General features: G+C 45.4%; 1 protein-coding gene across 1 annotated transcript in view; it reads right to left on the minus strand.

Annotated features, from left to right (window-relative positions):
* The window catches only part of SHCBP1 (SHC binding and spindle associated 1), a 44,919-nt gene extending 21,559 nt beyond the window's left edge, over window positions 1-23,360 (minus strand). Inside the window, exons 1-5 of the mRNA XM_038754370.1 lie at window positions 23,318-23,360; window positions 16,332-16,499; window positions 15,914-16,029; window positions 11,423-11,631; window positions 1,054-1,146 (exon numbers count right to left, since the gene is read on the minus strand). Coding sequence (XP_038610298.1) covers window positions 1,054-1,146; window positions 11,423-11,631; window positions 15,914-16,029; window positions 16,332-16,499; window positions 23,318-23,354 — 623 coding nt within the window. The 5' untranslated portion in view covers window positions 23,355-23,360. The remainder of the gene's footprint in view (window positions 1-1,053; window positions 1,147-11,422; window positions 11,632-15,913; window positions 16,030-16,331; window positions 16,500-23,317) is intronic.
* Between the last annotated feature and the right edge of the window lie 1,804 nt (window positions 23,361-25,164).

A 25,164-nucleotide genomic window follows, 5' to 3' on the forward strand; every position in this document is an offset into this window, starting at 1 on the left:
TGACTATTCTTTTCCAAGATCAAATGTTCCAGGTGCACACGGCATCAAAGGTATTGAAGTGTCCTTACATTTCCCCTCGGTCTAAGCCAAGCATCGTCATTCAAAAGGACTCTTATTAAACCTGAAGAGTTTTCAGACTGACTATAATTCTGACATTTTACATACACCAAGGGAAAACAGTTGAAAAGCTGAAAAGAAATCACAACTGATTTAGAAAATGCAATGCTAAATGCTACAATGCTCTATCCCTAGAAGAACAGTACTAAGGCTTCCCTCTCTCTTATCCACTTATTTTTTTAAAATGGCATTTGTTAAGCACTTACTATGTGCCAGGCACTGTATTAAGTGCTGGGGTAGATATAGGTTAATAAGGTTGGACACAGTCCATGTCCCACATGGGGCTCACAGTCTTAATCTCCATTTTACAGAAGAGGTAACTGAGGCACAGAGGAGTGATTTGCCCACAAGGTCACACAGCAGACAAGTGGCAGAGCAGGATTAGAACTCAGGTCCTCCGAGGTCCACGCTCTATCCACTGTCATAATACTTCTTAAACTGTTCCAGCCAAATAATGGAATAAGACGCAGCTGGTACACTTTCAGGTCTATGAAAATTGATACCATTTGCATCTCATGCCACTGATCACCCAACTTTTAAAAATCTCTCACTTTCCATTTTTTTAAGCTCCAAAATCCTAGTTTTGTTCTTTTTTATTTACCCCTTGTTAAATCGCAGCCCTTGAAAATGAAGAAAGATATCTGGTTTTAGAACACCATCTAGTGGAAGGCTCGAAACCACATTTCCAAAGAAGCTACAAGAAAATACAAAGCAGTCCATTAAGTTTCGTGTTCATTTTGCGTCTTTCTGATAGCAATTTCTGTAAGAAATATACCAGCTGTTTGGCAGCATATGGCTTTTAAGCAGAATATTCAATTTCACATCACATGCATAAAAATGTCCATAATTTCATATAGAGTTATGCTACAAATGTTCTTCCAACAAGCAGACACAGGGGATAAACCACCTCTACAAGAACAGAAATGAGGCACTTACAATCTCAATCGAGGTTCGACGCATCTAACAAAATAGTCATATTCGTCCTCTTCCTCTTCATCCCAACTCCTCCAAATGTTCTGGTAGAAAAACCTTAACACAAAGTTTTATCATTAAAGTACAATCACTAACTGGGTTTGAGAAGGTATTAAATCACTATCATCAATACAAACAAGGTATTCTAAACATGATCCAGAAGTCTCTGAGATCCTAGTAACTGAAGAATCAACCCTCACTATTTATTAGTCAAATGTTTCAACTATATCTGTTCCCTCAGCTAACTAACATCTTGCTGAAAAAATCCACAGCTTCAAATTACTAGTTCCAGCAACAGGCAGAATTAGGGGTTATAAATGCATTCTGTACCAGTAAAGTACCTTTCTAATATCTATGTCCTCCCAACAGAATAAGTGCATTCATTAGTTTGTAGATATTTCATCTGCTGGTATGCCATATCCATAATGCATTAGTTTCATTAAAATAAAAAGTTGCCAGATGATGTGATTTAGCACAAGTTGAAAAACAATTCCCAATGAAGAAACTCTCACCACCTCCTTCCCCTTCTTCTCTCTCACCTACATGCTTAAAACTTAAGACTAGTTCCACTAAAGAGTACAACATAGGAAAATGCCTTGCGTTGGGGAGTCTAAATAATGCCTCACTTTTGGTCCAATATGGAAGAAAATTTCATTCCCAGAAATCAAATGACTTAATATGTAACAGGTTCCTCATGCAGAGGGTAGTGAGAAAGAAATGATCTACTAAACAGCAGTCATGTGCCTTGTGCAGCGAAGATCTGATCTAGAGCCAGGTTAGATTCAAATTTGGAAAAGTGCGGCTATCAGAGCCCCAGGGCCAAAAATGTCTCCACCCTGCAATCTTTAGAGCAGCAGTCTTTTTGGTAGAAGAACCAAACAAAATGAAAACTTTGAGCAGTTGGTGCACGAAGAGCCAATCGTATAATCTGTGGGCCTCCCAAATGGCACGATGTCACTATGTCACATAATGTGACGTGATGTCGTTGCATCACCCAGGTGTTTCCTAGCCACAACTGTCACTGCCAGTGGGGAAGAGGAGAGGAGAGGGAAAGGGAGAGTGGGAGAGCAGGGAGAAAGAGAGAGAGGAAGAAAGTGGGGAGGAAGGAGGGAGAAAGGGGAAGGAGGAAGGAGGGAGGAGTGTGGGGTAGAGGGAAAGGGGAGAAAGGAAAGTAAAGGAGGGAAGGAGAAGGGGAGGAGGGAAAGGGAAGAGGAGAAGGAGCTGCCAGGAGAATTTCTTAAATCCTGCTTCTGCCCTTGTCCCTACTGGTCTCTGGCCCAGCTGCCAAAAGAAGCAGCGGGGTGTAGTAGAAAGAGCACGGGCCCGAGAGTCAGAAAGTCATAGGTTCTAATCCCGGCTCCACCACTTGTCTGCTATGTGACCCTGGGCAAGTCACTTAACTTCTCTGTGCCTCAGTTAACTCATCTGTAAAAAATGGGGATTAATAGTGTGAGCCGAATGTGGGATAGGGACTGTGTCCGACCTAATTAACTTGCATCTATCCCAGTGGTTAAAACAGTATTTGGCACATAGTAAGCACTTAATAAATACTGTTATTATTATGAAGACCTGGCTCAGAAGTGCTTCCAAGTCTTCAGGAGTGTCCAGAGTGAGAAGGGTTTCCTTCCTCAGAGGGACAGGAACTTCTTTCCTGGTCAGAAAGGGGCAAGGACCACCCTCCCGTTCCAAACAACACAAGATGGGTAGGTAGTCCAAGTGGCATGGCTCCATCCCCAGCTACTCCCAGAGTCTTCTGGGGGCCGGGGACGATAGGCACTGAGCCACCCTGCCTGGCGGGGGACCCCAGGCTGACTACCTGTTGCTGACTCCCCCCACAGTAAGGGGCCGGTGAACCCCAGAAGCTCCATGCAGTGTTGTTTGTTGTTGAGGCACCCGGCATTGTGGGGGTGTTCAAGGGGAGCCCCTCTTTAGCCCAAGACCCTGCTCGAGAGCTACATTTGGCTCCAAGAAGAGCCAGGGTTGGATCGAGGGCCACAGGCTGGTGATGCCTACTTCAGAGGGACTCATCTACTATGGAACCGGTTTCTGCTATGAGCCATTAGCCCTCTCGTTTGGTTTCCTGAAAATAAAGCGTTAAATGAAAGAGCATTAAAGATAGTTTCCCTCAAGAAAAATGTAAAGAGTTTTAATACGTTCTCAAGATTCCAAAAAAAGCAACATATAAATATATTTTTTAAAATGATAGAAGACAAAAGAGTACTTGACTGAACAGGAATGTAAACATCTAACAATAATGAAAGATTTTTAATTAGATTTTTTGTGTATGCAGGAAAATAAGGACTAAGTCTTCAAGGTGCTATCTTTTATATCCTATTCAGCTAAAGGGCACTTTGTGTAAACAAATCTAGGCTAAGTAGATAATAACGATAACAGTAACAATGAAGGGCAACTTGTCGGAAGCGGCATAGATGAGCTTGAAGTGCAGTGGGTAGGTTGGCATTAGAGCAGTGAAGTGTGCGGGCTGGGTTGTAGTTGGGAAGCAGAAAGGTAAGGTAGGAGGGGCAAGGTTATGTAATACCTTAAAGTCGATGGTAAGAAGTTTCTGTTTGATGCAGAGATGGATGGGCAACCAACCACTGGAGGTTTTTGAGGAATGGGGAAACATGAACTGAACGTTTTTGTAGAAAATGCTGGAACAGGGAGGTCAGCAAAGAGGCTGATGTAGTAATCAAGGCGGGATAAGATAAATGCTTGGATTAACATTGTACCAGTTTGGATGGAGAGGAAAGGGAAGGTTCTAGTGATGTTCTGAAGGCTGAACCTACAGGATTTGGTTACAGATTGAATAAAATAATAATTATGGTATTTGTTCAGCACTTACTATGTGCCAGGCACTGTACTAAGCAATGGGGTGGAAGTGGGCCTCAGGCCTTGGGCCTGGGGGGGATCCTCCCTCATTTTCCCTACTGAGAGCTCACCTCCTCCAGGAGACCTTCCCAGACTGAGCCCCCTCCTTCCTCCCCCCCTCCTCCCCATCCCCCCCTTACCTTCTTCCCCTCCCCACAGCACCTGTATATATGTATATATGTTTGTACGTATTTATTACTCTATTTTATTTGTACATATTTATTCTATTTATTTTATTTTGTTAATATGTTTTGTTTTGTTCTCTGTCTCCCCCTTCTAGACTGTGAGCCCACTGTTGGGTAGGGACCGTCTTTATATGCTGCCAAGTTGTACTTCCCAAGCGCTTAGTACAGTGCTCTGCACACAGTAAGTGCTCAATAAATACGATTGAATGAATGAATGACTGTGATATTTGTGGTATTTGGCATAAAGGGGAAAGAAGCAGATGACAGGTCCCCTCTTTGGAGCAGGATGGCCTAGTGGAAAGAGCACAGGCCTGGGAACCAGAAGGACGTGGGTTCTAATCCGGACTCCGCCACTTGTCTGTTCTGTGACCTTGGGCAAACCATTTAACTTCTCTGTGCCTCAGTTCCCTTGTCTGTCAAATGGGGATTAAGACTGTTACAGTGATCGTGTGGAACCCAATTACCTTATATCTACCCCAGCACTTGAAAAAATGCCTGGCGCATAGTCAGCGCTTAACAAATACCACAATTATTATTACTAAGTATCTTTTCAACCCCAAGTGTAACTGAAATTATAGAGCTTCACTGGTCTTTGGATGACGTGCAAACCCTCCTTCCATTCTCTCTTTCTCCCTTTGGAGAGTGCACAGGACTGAGAATCAGGTGAGCTGGGTTCTAATCCCAGCTCTGCCCCTTACCTGTTCTGTGACCTTGGTTAAGTCACTTAACTTCTCTGGACTTCAATTTCCCCATCTACAAATTAGAAACTAAATACTTGTTCTTCCCTCAGCCTGCAACCCCATGTGGGATAGGGACCATGTCTGATCTGATCATCTTATATCTACCAAGTTCCTAGGAAAATGCTGGGCATATAGTAACCACTTAACAAATACCACAATTATTGTTGTTTTATTCGATCACGATCCCACAAAGAAATATTGAGACTATCTGTCCTTCTCGTGTACAAACACGACTAATCTTCTCTAGGAGAGAAGCAGCGTGGCTTAGTGGAAAGAGCCCGGGCTTGGGAGTCAGAGGTCGTGGGTTCGATTCCCAGCTCTGCCACTTGTCTGCTGGGTAACTTTGGGCAAATCACTTAACTTCTCTGTTCCTCAGTTACCTCATCTGTAAAATAGGGACTAAGACTGTGAGCCCCACGTGGGACAACCTTGTATCTACCCCAGCACTTAGAACAGTGCTTGGCACATAGTAAGCGCTTAACAAATACCATCATTATTATTTAGATCAGAGAAGCAGCATGGCTCAATGGAAAGAGCACAGGCTTGGGAGTCAGAGGTCATGGGTTCAAATCCCAACTCCACCAATTGTCAGCTGTGTGACTTTGGGCAAGTTACTTCACTTTTCCAGGCCTCAGTTCCCTCATCTGGAAAATGGGGATGAAGACTGTGAGCCCCACGTGGGACAACCTGATCACCTTGCATCCTCCCTGGCGCTTAGAACGGTGCTTTGCATAGTAAGTGTTTAACAAATTCCACGATTATTATTATTAATAACAATAATAATGATGATGGCATTTGTTAAGCACTTTCTACATGCCAGGTGCTGCACTAAACACTGGGGTGGATACAAGCAAATTGGATTGGACACAGTCCCCTGACCCACATCGGGCTCGGTCTTGCTCCCCATTTTACAGATGAGGTAACTGAGGCACAGAGAAGTGAAGTGACTTGCCCAACGTCACACAGCAGACAAATGGCAGAGCCAGGACTAGAACCCCTGACATTCCTACTCCCAGGCCAGTGCTCTAGCCACTATGTCATGCTGCTTCTCAGCAGGAGGGGGACCCAAAATTTAGCCACTTAACTACTTCTTAAATCAAAGGTTGCCAAATATTTTGCACTGCTATTTAAGTCCTAATTCCCTCCACACCAAGCAGAATTTACTACTTGGATTCAAGGATTAGAGAAGCACCATGGCTTAGTGGAAAAAGTCCGGGCTTGAAAGTAAGAGAATGTGGATTCTAATCCCACCTCCACCACTTTTCGGCTGTGTGACTTTGGGCAAGTCACCTCACTTCTCTGTGCTTCAGTTACCTCATCTGTAAAACAGGGATTAAGACTGTGAGCCCCACATGTATAATCTGAAAACCTTGTATCTATCCCAGTGCTTAGAACAGTGCTTGGCACATAGTAAGTGCTTAACAAATACCATCATTATTATTATTATTAAGGCTCTCCCCCAGCTTCCACTATCTTACATATCAGCTGTCAAAACCACTGTAGTCCTTATTCTTCATTCCTCCCAAGATCACCTTCTAACTGGGCCTAATTCCTGCCCATCAACCTCTTATACTGTTTCTTGTCCTTCAAATCCTCCAACTGCAGGTCGCCCAGTTTTCAAAGTCCCCCTAAAATTTTTCTCTAGAGTGCATGTTTCAGGTTTTTTGTTTAAAAGTGGGATTGGAACTAAAATTCCCTATAAAAGGAAGAGAACGCTTGGGGAAGCAGTGTGGCTCAGTGGAAAGAGCACGGGCTTTGGAGTAAGAGGTCATGGGTTCAAACCCCGGCTCCGCCACTTGTCAGCTATGTGACTTTGGGCAAGTCACTTAACTTCTCTGTGCCTCAGTTACCTCATCTGTCAAATGGGGATTAAGACTGTGAGCCCCTCATGGGACAACCTGATCGCCTTGTAACCTCCCCAGTGCTTAGAACAGTGCTTTGCACATAGTAAGTGCTTAATAAATGCCATCATTATTATTATTATAAAATATGATTCATGGAAGCTGTACCTAGGTTTTACAGGGGCCCAGTCACTTAGAAACAAAAAGCAGCTTCTCCAAAACTACAAGAGGAACCATCACCAAATTCACTGGAACATTATGGTGAGACCCCGCAAATACTACACCATCGTTAAGTTCCAGCTAAGAACAAAAGGGCCAAAGATGTGGGCATAACTCAACAAATTTCAGCTTGGTTTACAGGATTACATTCTGATCGTTTCTTCTGAGAAAACCCCCAAAAAGCCAGAATCACAGAAGACATACTGAATGTCACGGGACAGTTAGCTATTTTTGAAACAGGAATTCAGAGTCCCTGAGGGTAATTCAAAGAACTATAGGGCTAAGAACCATAACCTTAGTTAACGGCACACAATGGGACATCGGGAAACCCAGAAGGAAGCAGCAGTAGCAGTTTATCGGGAGGATATGAATCAGACCAGAGCTGCTTTCTAGTGACACTTACTTCCAACTGCTGCTAGTATTCATTCTATCGTATTTATTAAGTGCTTACTGTGTGCAAAGCACTGTACTAAGCACTTGGGAATGTACAGTAAAACAATAAACAGTGACATTCCCAGCCCATTAGAAGCCCACAGTCTAGAGGAGGGGAGACAGACATCAGTACAAATAAATAAAATTGCAGATACATACATTAAGTGCTGTGGGGCTGGAGAGGGGAGAGCAAAGGGAGCAAGTCAGGGAGATGCTGAAGAGAGTAGGAGATGAGGAAAAGTGGGGCTTGTCTGGGAAGGCCTCTTGGAGGAGATGTGCCTTCAATAAGGCTTTGAAGTGGGGGAGAGTCATTATCTGGCGGATTTGAGGAAGGAGAGCGTTCCAGGCCAGAGGCAGGAGGTGGGCCAGGGGTTGGCAGCAAGACAGGTGAGATCAGGCACAGTGAGAAGGTTAGCACTAGAGGAGCAAAGTATGCAGGCTGGGAGAGAAGAAGGAGAGAAGTGAGGTGAGGTAGGAGGGGGCAAGGAATTGGAGTGCTTTAAAGCCAAAGGTGAGAAGATTGTGTCTGATACAGAGGTGGATGGGCAACAACTGGAGGTTTTTTTTCGGGGGCGGGGGGGGGTGACACGTCCTGAACGTTTTTGTAGAAAGATGATCCGAGCAGAGGAGTGAAGTATGGACTAAAGTGGGAGATTGGGAGGTCAGCAAGGAGGCTGATGCAGTAATCTAGGTGGGATAGGATGAGTGATTGTATTAGCATGGTGGCAGTTTGGATGGAGAGGTAAGGGTGGATTTTAGTGCTGTTGCGAAGGTAGGAGCGACAGGATTTGGTGACGGATTGAAAATGTGGATTGAATGAGAGAGAAGAGTCAAGGATAACTCCAAGGTTACGGGCTTGTGAAACAGAAAGGATGGTGGTACTGTCTACAGTGATGGGAAAGGCAGGGAAAGGACAGGGCTTGGATGGAAAGTTAAGGAGCTCTGTTTTGGACATGTTAAGTTTGAGGTGACGGGAGGACATCCAAATAGAGATGTCTTGAAGGCAGGAGGAGATGCAAGACCGGAGAGAGGGAGAGAGATCAGGGGAGGAGATTTAGATTTGGGTATCATCTGCACAGAGACGGTAGTTGAAAACATGGGAGCGAATGAGTTCTCCAAGGGAGTGTGTATAGATGGAGAAAAGAAGGGGACCCAGAACTGAACCTGGAGGGACCCCACAATTAGGGGGTGGGAAGGATAGGAGGAGACCACAAAGGAAACTAAGAATGAACAGTCAGAGATATAAGAGGAGAACCAGGAGAGGACAGAGTCAGGGAAGCCAAGAATGGATGACATTTCCAGGAGAAAGGGGTTGTCCACAGTGTCCAAGGCAGCTGAGAGGTCGAGGAGGATTGGGATGGAGTAGAGACTGTTGGATTTGGCAAGAAGGAGGTCATTGGTGACCTTTGAGAGGGCGGTTTCTGTGGAGTGAAGGGGACGGTAGCCAGTTTGGAAGGGGTCAAGGAGAGAATGAGAGGAGAGGAATTTGAGACAGCGGGTGTAGAGGACTCGCTCAAGGAGTTTGGAGAAGAAGGGTAGGAGGGAGATGAGGCAGTAAGGGAGCCATGGGGTCAAGGGAGGGGTTTTTTTAGGATAGGGGAGACATGGACATGTTTGAAGGCAGTGGGGAAGAAGCAATTAGAGAGTGAACGGCTCTCTAATATTATTGTATTAGGGGTGGGAGATAGAGTAGTGAGGGTTAGAGGTCTTCAGGTGATAGAAGACTTGGGGCCCCAAGAGTGGACTCTAAAACAGGTTGAAATTCCTTGTAATATTTAATATTCACCTAATGCATTCTGTAATGAATAATATACAAAAATATCAAACATACTGAAAGAGTATCTGGTTATTCCTGCAAGATGAAAAAAGTCATTTTTTCAAGGCATTTTAAATCCTTAAATGTATACCCATCTACATTATAAAACTCTCCTTTACAGGACCCTTTCTTGATAGGTCTATTCAATTCAATGCCTGGTATTATTTTTAGCACTCTCCTACAGTTAACCTTGGTTTAGTGATTAAAGCCTATTTCCATTAGGCATGGAGGGCATTGTCCTTGCTATGTGAAAAATAACCCTCTGAAAGTTCATCCAAAATATTTTCTGAGCTCAGACTGAACACCCAACAAGGTACTAAGCACTTGGAGGGGTCTACAACAGAAATAGTAGATACATCCCTGCCCTAGAAATCTCACAGGGAGACTGACACTAAAATAAATCAGTTAGGATTAAGTAAAGAGAAGCAGTGTGGCACAGTGGACAGAACACAGGCCTGGAAGTCGGAAGGTCATGGGTTCTAATCCCGGCTCTGCCACTTGTCTGCTGTGTGAACTTGGGCAAATCACTTAACTTCTCTGTACCTCAGTTACCTCATCCATAAAATGGGGATCAAGACTGTGAGCCCCAGGTAGGACAGGGACTGTGGCCATCCTGATTTGCTTATGTCAAACACCAGCGCTTACTACAGTGCCTGCATATAGGAAGCACTTAACAAATACCATAATAATGATTATGGTTAAATAGTTTAAAGATAAGTTCACAAGCATTATGGGGGAGTGAGAAGGGTATCCAAATACTTAGGTGGCGCGAAGTGTTGAAGGGATAGTTGGGGGGATATTGGATGAGCACAATGAGAAATTAATCAGAAAAGGCTTCCTGGAGATGTGATTTCAGAAAGACTTTGAAGATGGAGAGAGCAAGTGTCTCCCAGATCAATCAATCGTATTTACTGAGCGCTTACTGTGTGCAGAGCACTGTACTAAGCGCTTGGGAAGTACAAGTTGGCAATATATAGAGACGGTCCCTACCCAACAGTGGGCTCACAGTCTAGAAGATGTGAAGGAGGAGGGAGTTCCAGATAAAAAAGAGGGCGTAAGGAAGAGGTTGGTGGCGGAAGACACTAGAACAAGGTATAATAATGACTACTGTATTGAGCGCTGTACAGAATGTACACAAAAAACATCTAATTCAAAATATTTTAGTATTGGTTCATATTTAAGTTACAATTTAATCACCTAACTGTATTTACTATGCTCTAATATAATGACATAAATTTGGTCTTTAGGGATCTTGTGAATCCATGAATGCTCTTCACAGTATTCCCTGTAATGACATGCTGTTCTTAGACAATATGGATATAACCCAATGGAAGAATTAGGGAACATTCTTTCCCCAACAAAAGTTTTTCTGGCATGACACAATGTACAATTGGCACAAATAGACTGGGTTAAGGAGAAACACCGCTTGACACAAAATAAGCACTTAGTAAATACCATAAAAAAGCAAAAAAGCAGGAAATGGCGGTGTCTGAGCATGCAGCTTTAGTCAAAGTGGGATGCTGTTGAACTTTCCAGACGTTTCCTCAGCCTTACTGAACTGTACCATACAGTATTTTGGGTTTGTTTTTGCAAGTTTCTAGTATTTCCTACCCCAAAATAGCCAAGTGGCCATGGTGGAAAAGCATTCCGCTGGGGGTGAGAGACAGGGATGGGGTGGGGGAATAATAATATAAGAATTTATATTGTAAAAGGTCAATCCATTTTTGTATCTTCAAACTATCTACCTCCTAACCCAGTAATTCCCATTCAGTCAGCGGTTATTATAATGTGATTTCACCACAGCATAAGGTTTTCCAAGGACACAACACCCATGCTACAGTAGAACTCCCTATGCTTTAATTCCTATTGGAAACTATCGTGCGTTTGGTGCTCTTTTGCTTACTCTGTTTTCCTGGAGCCAATTATGAGAGCTAACTGAGGCGTAACCGTCCAAATAGGCTCTTCTTCCTTCAACTGCTTCAGCCTCAGTATTTAGTAACCACCGCTTCTGTTTCTAATAGTACAGAAATTTCTTAGATGTTCAAATTTATTTCTTGGATCATTGTCGCCTCTCTCACTCTGGGCTAAATATTGCTGCACAACGAGAAACCTTTTTAAAATTACAATAAGTGATTTGCCATCTTGGGCTTCGGACTTAGATACTCCCCCGGGGAAGCCAGAGCCAGGCCGATTTTTTCGGGATACCAACAAAAATCTCCATTTGTCTTTTACCTGACGTGTTCTATTGCAAGCGCCGTCTGATCAAACTCTCCTGAATCATCAAACACTACCCACAGCTCTTGCAGTGGTAACTGATGCTCCTTTAGATCCAACAGCTCTTTCATACACTCGCAAGTAAAAGTAGCAACCCGGGGCTCACAGAGATACGGGTCACTAAGTTTCACCTCTGCCTTCAGTGATGAAAAGTCCACATTTGTGACCTAAAAGAGAAGGCAATGAGACTTGTTTATTTATTCTATTTTCCAGAAACACACAAAATGATTGCATCTGACCATGCACATACATTTCCATCATGGGACTATTGGGAAATGAGCATTAATATGGGAAAGACAAGATGCCTAATCCATGGTTTCCCCTGGGGCAGGGATTGTGTCTTCTATCACTGTACTCTCCCAATGTCTAGTACACTGCTCTGCACATAGTAGGCACTCCAGATCCTTTTCATTTACTCAACGTTATTTACCAGAAAGATAAGACCGATAAAAAGGCAAATGTCAAAAACCAAATATTTTGCCCTCCTGGGCTTTCAGAAAACAGCGGATAGCTTTTCTGATTTTAAAATTTCACAAGTAACTGGATGCTTCCAAGATTTTAAAGGAAAATATTCTGCCAGAAAGTCTAGTACAAAAAACATGAAGGGTTCCTCCCGTGAGAATCCATCCGTAACAACTACATTTTAAATGCTAAAACCCAGGTCCAAAGAAAGAACGCCATCAGTATATTTTTCCTCTTTCATTTTGGTGCTCAGATATTTTTTTTTTACATCTGCAAATACAAGTATATGCATTGTACACAAGCATAAGCATACACCACATCTACCCTCACCCACACTGAACCCTAATTGAGGTTTTCTCTTCCCAGCCCCTGCTAGGTAGGGCTGGGCCAGCTAGGAGCCAGAGAAGCCCAGCAGCTGGAAATTCCTCAACCCCCAACCCCTGCTCTTCCACGAATTCTCTATTTTCAGCCCAGGGTAGATAACCAGCTCTCTCCTAGCCACAGGCAGCTCATTCCAACAGAGGGAACATGGACACAATGTGGTTCTTCCCTCTCCGTGGCCGAAACCATTATAGAAAAATCCATTTTTGCAGGAGCACAAAATGGAATACAAATTTCCAAACGTCATGAAATTTGACACATACCAAGATAGCAGTTTTGTGTTCCCAAAAATCAACAGCAACTGATCAGAATCTGTCAGAGTTGATGCCCTGATCAAAATGTCAAATAATGAGTTCTTCTTAAATGGATATTCATACTAATGTTTGAGAAAAACGTATAATAGCTTCCTAGGTTTCAAAGTTTACTGTTCTCACCAACTAAACCAAATTCGCTGTTAACAGATTTCCAGATATAAACTGATGTATTTAAAAATACAGAAGAATCTTATAAGACACTGCTTTGTGTTGCAGTTTTGATACATCATGGCTGAGATTCTACCAGCCACTTCTTGAATAAAACAAGAACTCTCTTGTCAATGCGGTCACTGATGTCTCGAAATAGTGTTGAGATTCTACCACACACTTCTTGAATAAAACAAGGATTCTCTCTTTTAGTATGGTCGCTGATGTCTCAAAATAGTGTTGAGATTCTACCACCCATATCTTGAATAAAACAAGGACTGTCTTGTTTAGTACGGTCGCTGATGTCTCAAAATAGTGCCAGAAACACAAAAATAGGAATGGTTTTCGGTAAAGCTGGTTTTCCTCCTTAAGGAATATCCCAATCCCTCCCTGTTTTGTTTTGGCACCAGATAATCATGTACTATATAGTTCCATGCTCCTCCTGCCTAAGAATGGAATGTAGGATGGCTGGCAGTGATTGGAAGCACCTTATTATTAGTAGTAGTAATAATAATAATAATTATAGTATTCGTTAAGCACTTACTATGTGCCAGACACTGTACTAAGCACTGAAGCGGATACAAGCAGATCGGGTTGGACATAGTCCCCGTCCCATATAGAGCTCACAGTCTTAAATCCCCACTTTACAGATGAGGTAACTGAGGCCCAGAGAAGTGAAATGACTTGTCAAAGTCCACACAGCAGACAAGTGGCAGAGCTGGAAATAGAACCCATGACCTTAACTGCCTTACTGACTAGACTGACTTTATTAAACAAAAATTGAGTAAAGCCGTACAATTCGGGAAGTGAAAGTTGTTCTGCTCCAATCACCCCCATCTGGAACATATTCAGAACTATATAAAAATCCCCTAACTGTGTTTCTGCATTAATGAACTTCAGATATGATTAAGAAAAACTTGTTTCTTTTTATATCGTTTAAGCTTTGAACTTATGAAAATCAGTCAGCGGCATTTATTAAGCACTTACTGTGTGCATGGTGCTGTACTATATTAGTCACTGAACTATTTTTTAATGCTTGGAAAAAAAAATGACCCCTCAAGAAGCTAACTCTTAATTCCTACTGATTGGGTGACATGGTTTGGCTTATGTGTTTTCCAAGAAGTCAACTGTAGTTTTATACAAGATTTTACCACTCTTTTGAATAATCACTGTTACAGGGAACCTCAAGAGGGCTCTAAGAGACACAGCTCAATAGCTAAAAAGTTCGATAATCAGGAAAGGCCATTCTCTCTTGGGGACAGATTGGGATGTAGGAAAATCAAACTGAGAAAGATGGAACGGGAATTTCCTATGTGAATGAAAAAATGTATTGGCCCAATAGCATCCCTCAATCATTTCTGCATTTTCCTGCTTAAATTGTCCCCCAAACCCTATGTATTTAGAATTGCAGAACGCACTGTCCCAAATGCTTGAACAATTACCGTAACTACTTAATAATAATTATGGTACTTGTTAAGCACTTACTATGCGCCAAACACTGTTCTAAGGGCTGGATGGAGTAATAGCAATAATAATGATGGTATCTGTTAAGCGGCTTACTATGTGCCAAGCACTGTCCTACGTACTGGGACAGATACAAGGTAATCAGGTTGTCGTCCCACATGGGGCTCACAGTCTTAGTCCCCATTTTACAGATGAGGTAACTGAGGCCCAGAGAAGTGAAGTGACTTGCCCAGAGTCACAAAGCTGACAAGTGGCAGAGCAGGGATTCGAACCCACGATCTCTGACCCCCAAGCCTGTGCTCTTTCCACTAAGCCATGCTACTTCCCTTAGATACAAGTTAATCAGGTTGGACACACTTAAGGGTGAAAACAAGCCACACATTTCATTTTAATGCATCAGGACATCTCCTTAAAAAAGATGCGTGTGTCACCTGAACTGGGACAGAAAAGGATAAAATTGGCCAAATACAATATTTTTTAAATTATTTGTCTCAAATAAATTAAATAATCTACTAGAAGCAAAGGGATGGAAAAAAAGAAAAAAATTTTCCCAGAGTACTTGAATGTATTGGGCTAAACTTAAATTCATCATATTTGGAAGTCTAACTTTATGATTAAACATTACTATTCATTGTCTTCTGCCTAGGATTGTCGTAAGTGACACTATCTGAGAGGAGCAGTTGGTAAGTACTTGCTTTCACACTATCAATTCAACACCATAATTTAACAAGTTATTTTTTGTGTGGTCCAACTCACAAATATGATGAGGAAAAATTCACAGATTTAATTAGACTGCAAATTTAACGTTAAAGTCCCAGCCAATTGAAAAATAAGATTATTTTACTTCCTGCACTGGGGGACATTCCCATCCATTCATTCAATCGTATCTATTGAGCGATTACTGTGTGCAGAGCACTGCACTAAGCACTTAGCAAGAGATTAACCACATAAGTGAAGATTTGCTAAGCAAAAAAAGTAGACTGAATTCTTACCTCCAATTCAGTTTAAAATACTTAGCATGCAACAATTACGAGGACGAAAATTAACTCTGCTGTTGACTTCACAACTAGACAATGTTAACAAACGTAAAAACCTACACTTCGTGGGCTATGGCCCCAGTCACCTTATAATAATAATAATAATGATAATGATAATAATAATAATAATAGTAATAATAATAATAATAATAATGGCATTTATTAAGAACTTACTATGTGCAAAGCACTGTTTTAAGCATTGGGAAGGTTACAAGGTGATCAGGTTGTCCCATGGGGGGCTCGCAGTCTTAATCCCCATTTTACAGTTGAGGTAACTGAGGCCCAGAGAAGTGAAGTGACTTGGCCAAAGTCACACAGCTGACAAGTGGTGGAGCCGGAATTTGAACCCATTACCTCTGACTCCAAAGCCCGTGCTCTTTCCACTGAGCCACGCTGCCTCTCTGCTCCTCTTGACCTTGTCAAGAGGACTCTGAAATTTCAACCACGGCGGTTACGGAGAGAAAGTTGCCTTGAAAATTTGCCTTAGGTAGTCCCCCACCCACCCATCATCACAATTAGTTGGGAAAAACACGCCATTTTCAATCAGCTCATAAACTTTAATTAAAAATAAGTACTTTGCATATAATGGTCTGAGGTAAAGTGCTTTTAGCTGGAGACAAATGTCTTAACTGAATTAAATTTACCTCAACCAGCACTTCGAACACATTAGTGCGCCAGATTGCCTGCCATCCAGATGTTTCGAGGACCTTCTCCAAGTATTCAGCTGTGAATTCCCTCACCTCGGAGGCTTTGCAGTCAGCTACAAGCAAATTAAACACTTAAGAATTGATATTAAAGACGGAGCCCCTGCCCAACCAGCCAGCAACTCAGCATGACTATCGCCCACATAGCTATAAAATGCCATAATCAAACTATCACGGGAATGTTTCCAGATCCTTTTGGCTGCCGTCCCACCCCAGACCCTAACGTCTTTACTCAGTGCACCTCCTTCAGTAGCCTCTACTGAAGGATGGGCTGGAAAGAAAACCAAATTACAGCCCGGTAAATTAATCAAATAACAGAAACCACCAAGCTAGTGTTGGCTGCCACGGGGCGACTTACCCAAGATGTAATCCTGATAGGCTTTGAACCGCTCATAGAACAAAAGTTGATTGGTTTGGAAGGTGTCTGGAAAAAGCACGTTCCCGGATGGAACAAATCTTTGTAAAATGGTCCCTGGTTTATCTGGACTGCCACAGTCACTGCATGCACCTTCATCTTGGAACAAGTCTAGAAGAACCCAGAATTAGCACAGTCAACTCCCTAAACATTTCCAAATGTTTGTTCTCTCCGTATACTCCCGCTCATAAAAACTAACAAGGGTGATAGAAGTACACTTGGGCTCCCTTTACCTCTGATCCCAGGTTATTTGATCCTGTCCAAAACCGAGATTGGGTTTTAAGACAAAAACAAGTCTTCCAAGCTGGATTCTTCCCTCTGGCCCCTCCAAGTTTCTCATCCAAAATCTGTACCCTCATCCCTGGGTACCCTGCAGTTACAAATGTCCTTAGCCTGGTTATTAATAATAATAAAGATGATGGTATTTGTTAAGCGCTTCCTATGTACCAAGCACTATTCTTCACAGGAGCGTGGCCTAGTGAAAAGAGCAGGGTCTGGGGGTCCGGGGAGCTGGGTTCTAATTCTGACTCTTCCTCTTGCTTGTTATTTGACCATGGGCAAGTCTCTTAACTTCTTTGTGCCTCAGTTGCCGCTTCGGTAAAAATGGGGATAAGATTCCTATTCTCCCTCCCCCATAACGTGGGACATCCATGTATGGGCAGGGGTTGTGTCCAACTTAATAATAATAATTGTGGTATTTGTTAAGCGCTTACTCTGTGCCAGGCACTGTACTAAGTGCTGGGGTGGATACAAGCAAATCAGTTTGGACACGGTCCCTGTCCCAAGTGAGGCTCACAGTCTCCATCCCCATTTTACAGATGGGGTAACTGAGGCACAGAGAAGTGAAGTGACTTGCCGAAGGCCACAGAACAGACGTGGTGGAGCCGGGATTATAACTTTCTGACTCCCAGGCACGTGCTCTAGCCAACTTTTCATTCAATCATACTGCATCAGCCTCCCTCCTTTCTGATCTCCCGTCCTTCTGTCTCTCCCTGCTTCAGTCTATACTTCACGCCGCTGCCCGGATTATCTTTGTACAGAAACGCTCTGGGCATGACACTCCCCTCCTCAAAAATCTCCAGAGATTGCCTGTCAACCTTTTGATTCAAGCAAAAACTCCTCACTCTCGGCTTCAAGGCTGTCCATCCCCTCACCCCCTCCTACCTCACCTCCCTTCTCTCCTTCTACAGCCCAGCCCGCACCCTCCGCTTCTCTGCCGTTAACATCCTCACTGTGCTTCATTCTCGCCTGTCCCGCCATCGACCCCTGGCCCACATCCTTCCCCTAGCCTGGAATGCCCTCCCTCCACACATCTGCCAAGTTAGCTCTTTTCCTCCCTTTAAAGCCCTACTGAGAGCTCACCTCCTCCAGGAGGCCTTCCCAGACTGAGCCCCCGTTTTCCTCTCCTCCTCCCCATCGCCCCCTCCCTCCCTCTGCCCTACCTCCTTCCCCTCCCCACAGCACTTGTATATATTTGTACATATTTATTACTTTTATTTGACTTACATATTTACAACTCTATTTTATTTTATTTTAATAAAATAGAGTAGTAATAATGATGGGCATACAACTATAATTCTATTTATTCTGATGGTATTGACACCCGTCTACTTGTTTTGTTTTGTTTGTCTGTCTCCCCCTTCTAGACTGTGAGCCCGTTGTTGGGTAGGGACCGTCTCCATATGTTGCCGACTTGCACTTCCCAAGCGCTTAGTCCAGTGCTCGGCACACAGTAAGCGCTCAATAAATACGATTGAATGAATGAACTTCCAACTTGATCATCTTGAATCTAACCCAGCACTTGATACAGTGCTTGGCACAGAGTAAACACTTGAATACCACAATTATTATTACAGCAACCCGGTGACAAGGGCCACTGCCCACCTCTCTATCATCTCTATGCTAGATCACAAGATTCTTGAGGGCAGAGGATGGGTCCACAAACTATTGTACTCTCTCAAGAGTTTAGTACAGTGCTCTGCCCATAGTAAGTGCTCAATAAATACAACTGACCCCTCCAGACTGGAAATTCACTGTGGGCTGGGAACGTGACTACCAACTCTGTTATGTTGTACTCTTCCAAGTGCTTAGTACAGTGTTCTGCACACAGTAGGTGCTCAATAAATACGATTGACTGCTCTGCACCCTGGAGGAGTTCAAGAAATAACTACTGATGGGTTGAAGGCTGGAAGCCCCTTGTGGGCAGGGGCTGGGGGTTATCGACAGCCACCAGAAGCACTTGGTTAGAGTCGGTGGTTCCTCAATCAATCGGTGGCATTTTTTGAGTGCTACGTGAAGAGCTCTGTACTAAACGCTTGGGAAGGTACAATATAAGGGAGTTGACAGACACCTTCCCTACCTAAAAGGAGTTTTCACAACCTAGAAGGGGAGACAGTGACAAAAATAAATCAGTCGTTTAGAATATATGCATATAAAGACAGGTCTATTGATGGTGTGGGGTTGGGGTTCTGGGGCTGCTGCGGGGGAGGCTGCGCCCCCTCCTCCCCCGACCCTGCCGGGTGGGGCGGGAACCAGGGAGGTCCTGGAAGTCCAGGGATCCAGGGGTCTTGGGGGCCCAGGTGGGAGGTCCTGGGGGGGGTCCTGGATGGAGGGGCCTTGGGGGCCCTGGGGGCGGTCCGGAGGGTCCCAGGGGGTCCGGGATCCAGGGGTCTTGAGGGCTCAGGGGTGGGGATCCTGGGGGATGGGGGTCTTGGGTCTCCAGGGGAAGGTCCTGGGAGTCCAGGATCCAGGGGTCTTGGGGGCGTGGGTGGGGGGGTCCTGGAGGATGCTGAGGGTCCCTGGGGGCTCCGGGATGCTGGAGTCCTGGGGGCTAGGGGTTCTGGGGGTCCGGGGGAGGTCTGGGATCCAAGGGTCTTGGGGGCCCGGGGGCAGGGGGGTCCTGGAGGATGCTGGCGGTCCCCGGGGTGGGGGGGGGTTTCCAGGATGCTGGGGTCTTGGGGGTCCTGGGGGTCCCAAGGGGTCTGGGATCCAGGGGTCTTGGGGGCCCGGGGACTGGGGGGGGGGGGGGTCCTGGAAGATGCTGGGGGTCCCCGGGGGGTCTGGGATCTGGGATGCTGGGGTCTTGGGGGCCAGGGGGCGGGGTTCTGGGGGCCCGGGGGAGGTCTGGGATCCAAGGGTCTTGGGGGCCCAGGGGCGGGGGGGTCCTGGAGGATGCTGGGGGTCCCCGGGGGGGGGGGGGGTCCGGGATGCTGGGGTCTTGGGGGCCAGGGAGCGGGGTTCTGGAGGTCAGGGGGAGGTCTGGGATCCAAGGGTCTTGGGGGCCCAGGGGTCCAGGAGGATGCTGGGGGTCCCCGGGGGGGGGTCCGGGATGCTGGGGTCTTGGGGACCTGGGGGCAGGGGCTCTGGGGGTCCTGGGATCCAGGGGTTTTGAGGGTCCGGGGGCGGGGGTTCTGGGGGCCCCGGGGGGTCTGGGCTCCAGGGGTTCTGGGGGCCCTTGGGAGGGGGTCCGGGATCTAGGGGTCTTGGGGGTTCCGGGGGTGTGTGGGATCCAGGGGTCTTGGGGGGCCGGGTGGGGGGCGTCCAGGGAGATCCTGGAGGTCCCGGGGGGCCTGGGATCCAGGGGCCTGGGGGGGTCCTGGGGGTCCTGGATCCAGGGTTCTTGGGAGCCCTGGGCGGAGTCCTGGGGGTCCCGGATCCCCCGGGGGCGGGGGGTCCTGGGGGCCCGGGGGTGGGGGGGTCCTAGGGGTCCGAGATGCTAGGGGTCTTGGGGTTGGGGGCCTGGGGGCGTTGGTGCTGGAGTGGGGGGGTCCTGGGGGTCCGGGGTTTTGGGGGCCCGGGTGGCGGGGTGGGGGGTCCTGGGGAGACGGGGGGGGGGGGGTCCGGGGGTCCCAAGGGAGTGCGGGGGGGTTGGTCAGCCTTCCCAGATTGAGCCCCCTCATTCCTCTCCCCCTCCCCCCGCCTTACCTCCTTCCCCTCCCCAAAGCACCCGTATATATGCAGATATGTTTGTACGTATTTATTACTCTATCTATTTATTTTACTTGTACCTATTTATTCTATTCATTTTACTTTGTTAATATGTTTTGTTTTGTTGTCTGTCTCCCCCTTCTAGACTGTGAGCCCGCTGTTTGGGTAGGGATCGTCTCTAGATGTTGCCGACTTGGACTTCCCAAGCGCTTAGTACAGAGCTCTGCACACAGTAAACGCTCAATAAATACGATTGAATGAATGAATGAGTGGAGAGGGGGTCCCGAGGGTCCTCCGGGAGGGGGATCGGCGGCTACCCCAGCGCTTAGAACAGTGCTTTGCACATAGTAAGCGCTTAATAAATGCCATCATCATCATTCTAGACTGTGAGCCCGCTGTTGGGTAGGGACCGTCTCTAGATGTTGCCAACTTGGACTTCCCAAGCGCTTAGTGCAGCGCTCTGCACAAAGTAAGCGCTCAATAAATATGACTGAATGAATGACCGTCTCTAGATGTTGCCAACTTGGACTTCCAAAGCGCTTAGTCCAGTGCTGTGCACCACAGTAAGCGCTCAATAAATACGATTGAATGAATGACCGTCTCTAGATGTTGCCAACTTGGACTTCCCAAGCGCTTAGTACAGCGCTCTGCACCACAGTAAGCGCTCACTAAATACGATTGAATGAATGAATGACCGTCTCTAGATGTTGCCAACTTGGACTCCCAAAGCGCTTAGTACAGTGCTCTGCACCACAGTAAGCGCTCAATAAATACGATTGAATGAATGACCGTCTCTAGATGTTGCCAACTTGGACTTCCCAAGCGCTTAGTACAGCGCTCTGCACACAGTAAGCGCTCACTAAATACGATTGAATGAATGAATGAATGACCGTCTCTAGATGTTGCCAACTTGGACTTCCCAAGCGCTTAGTACAGCTCTCTGCACGCAGTAAGACCTCAAAAAATACGATTGAATAAATGAATGAATGACCGTCTCTAGATGTTGCCAACTTGGACTTCCCAAGCACTTAGTACAGCGCTCTGCACCACAGTAAGCGCTCACTAAATACGATTAAATGAATGAATGACCGTCTCTAGATGTTGCCAACTTGGATTTCCCAAGCGCTTAGTACAGCGCTCTGCACACAGTAAGCGCTCAGTAAATACAACTGAATGAATGACCGCCTCTAGATGTTGCCAACTTGGACTTCCCAAGCGCTTAGTACAGCGCTCTGCACACAGTAAGCGCTCAGTAAATACGATTGAATGAATGAATGAATGACCGTCTCTAGATGTTGCCAACTTGGACTTCCCAAGCGCTTAGTACAGCTCTCTGCACACAGTAAGCGCTCAATAAATACGATTGAATGAATGAATGAATGACCGTCTCTAGATGTTGCCAACTTGGACTTCCCAAGCGCTTAGTACAGCGCTCTGCACATAGTAAGCGCTCAATAAATACGATTGAATGAATGAATGACCGTCTCTAGATGTTGCCAACTTGGACTTCCCAAGCGCTTAGTACAGCGCTCTGCACACAGTAAGCGCTCAGTAAATACGATTGAATGAATGAATGACCGTCTCTAGATGTTGCCAACTTGGACTTCCCAAGCGCTTAGTACAGCGCTCTGCACACAGTAAGACCTCAATAAATACGATTGAAGGAATGACCGTCTCTATATGTTGCCAACTTGGACTATCCCAAGCGCTTAGTACAGCGCTCTGCACACAGTAAGCACTCAATAAATACGATTGAATGAATGAACGACCGTCTCTAGATGTTGCCAACTTGGACTCCCAAAGCGCTTAGTACAGCGCTCTGCACCACAGTAAGCGCTCAATAAATACGATTGAATGAATGACCGTCTCTAGATGTTGCCAACTTGGACTTCCCAAGCGCTTAGTACAGCGCTCTGCACACAGTAAGCGCTCACTAAATACGATTGAATGAATGAATGAATGACCGTCTCTAGATGTTGCCAACTTGGACTTCCCAAGCGCTTAGTACAGCGCTCTGCACACAGTAAGACCTCAATAAATACGATTGAATGAATGAAAGACCGTCTCTAGATGTTGCCAACTTGGACTTCCCAAGCGCTTAGTACAGCGCTCTGCACCACAGTAAGCGCTCAATAAATACGATTGAATGAATGAACGACCGTCTCTAGATGTTGCCAACTTGGACTCCCAAAGCGCTTAGTACAGCGCTCTGCACCACAGTAAGCGCTCAATAAATACGATTGAATGAATGACCGTCTCTAGATGTTGCCAACTTGGACTTCCCAAGCGCTTAGTACAGCGCTCTGCACACAGTAAGCGCTCACTAAATACGATTGAATGAATGAATGAATGACCGTCTCTAGATGTTGCCAACTTGGACTTCCCAAGCGCTTAGTACAGCGCTCTGCACACAGTAAGACCTCAATAAATACGATTGAATGAATGAAAGACCGTCTCTAGATGTTGCCAACTTGGACTTCCCAAGCGCTTAGTACAGCGCTCTGCACCACAGTAAGCGCTCAATAAATACGATTGAATGAATGAATGAATGACCGTCTCTAGATGTTGCCAACTTGGACTTCCCAAGCGCTTAGTACAGCGCTCTGCACACAGTAAGACCTCAATAAATACGATTGAATGAATGAATGAATGACCGTCTCTAGATGTTGCCAACTTGGACTTCCCAAGCGCTTAGTACAGTGCTCTGCACCACAGTAAGCGCTCACTAAATACGATTGAATGAATGAATGAATGACCGTCTGTAGATGTTGCCAACTTGGACTTCCCAAGCGCTTAGTACAGTGCTCTGCACCACAGTAAGCGCTCAATAAATATGAATGAATGAATGAATGAATGAATGAATGAAGGGGGCCCCGAGGGTCCTCCGGGCGGGGGATCGGCGGCCACCCCAGCGCTTAGAACAGTGCTTTGCACATAGTAAGCGCTTAATAAATGCCATTATTATTATTATTATTATTATTATTATTATTATTATTACCAACCGTGTTCGGCAGCCTTCGGCATCCCGGATGAGGTCATCGCAACCCGACGCGGCTCCCCGCGGCCCGCCCGCACTTCCGCTATTTCAAATTTCCGCGGGATCACCCCCCTCCGTGACGTCACAACGATCGGCTTTCCCATTGGCTCTCCGGCGTCGGTGGGCGGGGCCACGCCCCCCCTCCTCCCACCCACCCGGCGCTCCCATTGGCTCCCCGGACTGGTGGGTGTGGCTTTGAGGACGCCACGCCCCTTCTCCCCCCGCCTCCCGCCGGCCCGGCGCTCCCATTGGCTCCCTGGCATGGTGGGCGTGGCTTTTCCGGAGCCACGCCCCCTCATCACCCCGCCTCCCGCCCCCCGGCGCTCCCATTGGCTCCCCGCCCTGGTGGGCGGGGCTTGGTGGATGCCACGCCCCCTCCCGCCCCCGCGGCTCCGCAGCCTGGGCTCCCCCTGCTGGTCGGCAGCTCACTCTTTATTATTATTATTATTATTATTATTATTATTATTATTATTATTATTATTATTATTATTATTATTATTATCATCATCATCATCATTATCATTATCATTATCATTATCATTAATTTAATTTAATTTATAATTTTAATTGTAATTGTAATTATATAATATAATTATATTATATGTTATATTATTTATTATGATAATAGTAATAATAAATGAATAGTGATGATGAATAATTATTCATTATGAATAATGAATAATAAATGAATGATGAATAATAATTCATTAGTTCATTCATTCAATCCTATTCATTCATTCATTCAATCGTATTTATTGAGCGCTTACTGTGTGCAGAGCACTGTACTAAGCGCTTGGGAAGTATAAGTTGGCAACATATAGAGACGGTCCCTACCCAACAACCGGCTCACAGGCTATATTGAGCGCTTACTGATGCCTTTGGTTTGAAGACTGTTTGTCGCAGTTCATCAATCAATCAATCAATGGTATTTATTAAATGCTTACTTACTGTGTGCAGAGCACTGTACAAAGCGCTTGGGAAGTGTAAGTTGGCAACATATACAGACAGTCCCTACCCAACAGCGGGCTCACAGTCTAGATTGAGCGCTTACTGATGCCTTTGGTTTGAAGACTGCTTGTGGCAGTTCATCCATCAATCAATCAATCAATGGTATTTATTAAATGCTTACTGTGTGCACAGCACTGTACTAAGCGCTTGGGAAGTCCAAGTTGGCATCATACAGAGACGGTCCCTACCCAACAACGGGCTCACAGGCTATATTGAGTGCTTACTGATGCCTTTGGTTTGAAGACTGTTTGTCGCAGTTCATCAATCAATCAATCAATCAATGGTATTTATTAAATGCTTACTGTGTGCAGAGCACTGTACTAAGAGCTTAGGAAGTATAAATTGGCAACATATAGAGACAGTCCCTACCCAACAACGGGCTCACAATCTATATTGAGCGCTTACTGACGCCTTTGGTTTGAAGACTGTTTGTCGCAATTCATCAATCAATCAATCAATGGTATTTATTAAATGCTTACTGTGTGCAGAGCACTGTACTAAGCACTTGGAAGAGTACAATATAACAGAGCATATATTCCTGCCCTCAGTGAAAAGTGGTGTGGCCTAGTGGGTAAGAGTATGGACCTGGGAGTGAGAAGGAATTACTTTCTAATCCTGGTTCTACCACTTTCATTCATTCAATTCATTCAATCGTATTTATTGAGCGCTTACTGTGCGCAGAGCACTGTACTAAGCGCTTGGGAAGTACCAGTTGGCAACATATAGAGACGGTCCCTACCCAACAATGGGCTCACAGTCTAGATTGAGCGCTTACTGATGTACTAAGCGCTTAGGAAGTACAAG

Source organism: Tachyglossus aculeatus, chromosome 11 (genome assembly GCF_015852505.1).
Source record: "Tachyglossus aculeatus isolate mTacAcu1 chromosome 11, mTacAcu1.pri, whole genome shotgun sequence".
Classification (NCBI taxonomy): domain Eukaryota; kingdom Metazoa; phylum Chordata; class Mammalia; order Monotremata; family Tachyglossidae; genus Tachyglossus; species Tachyglossus aculeatus.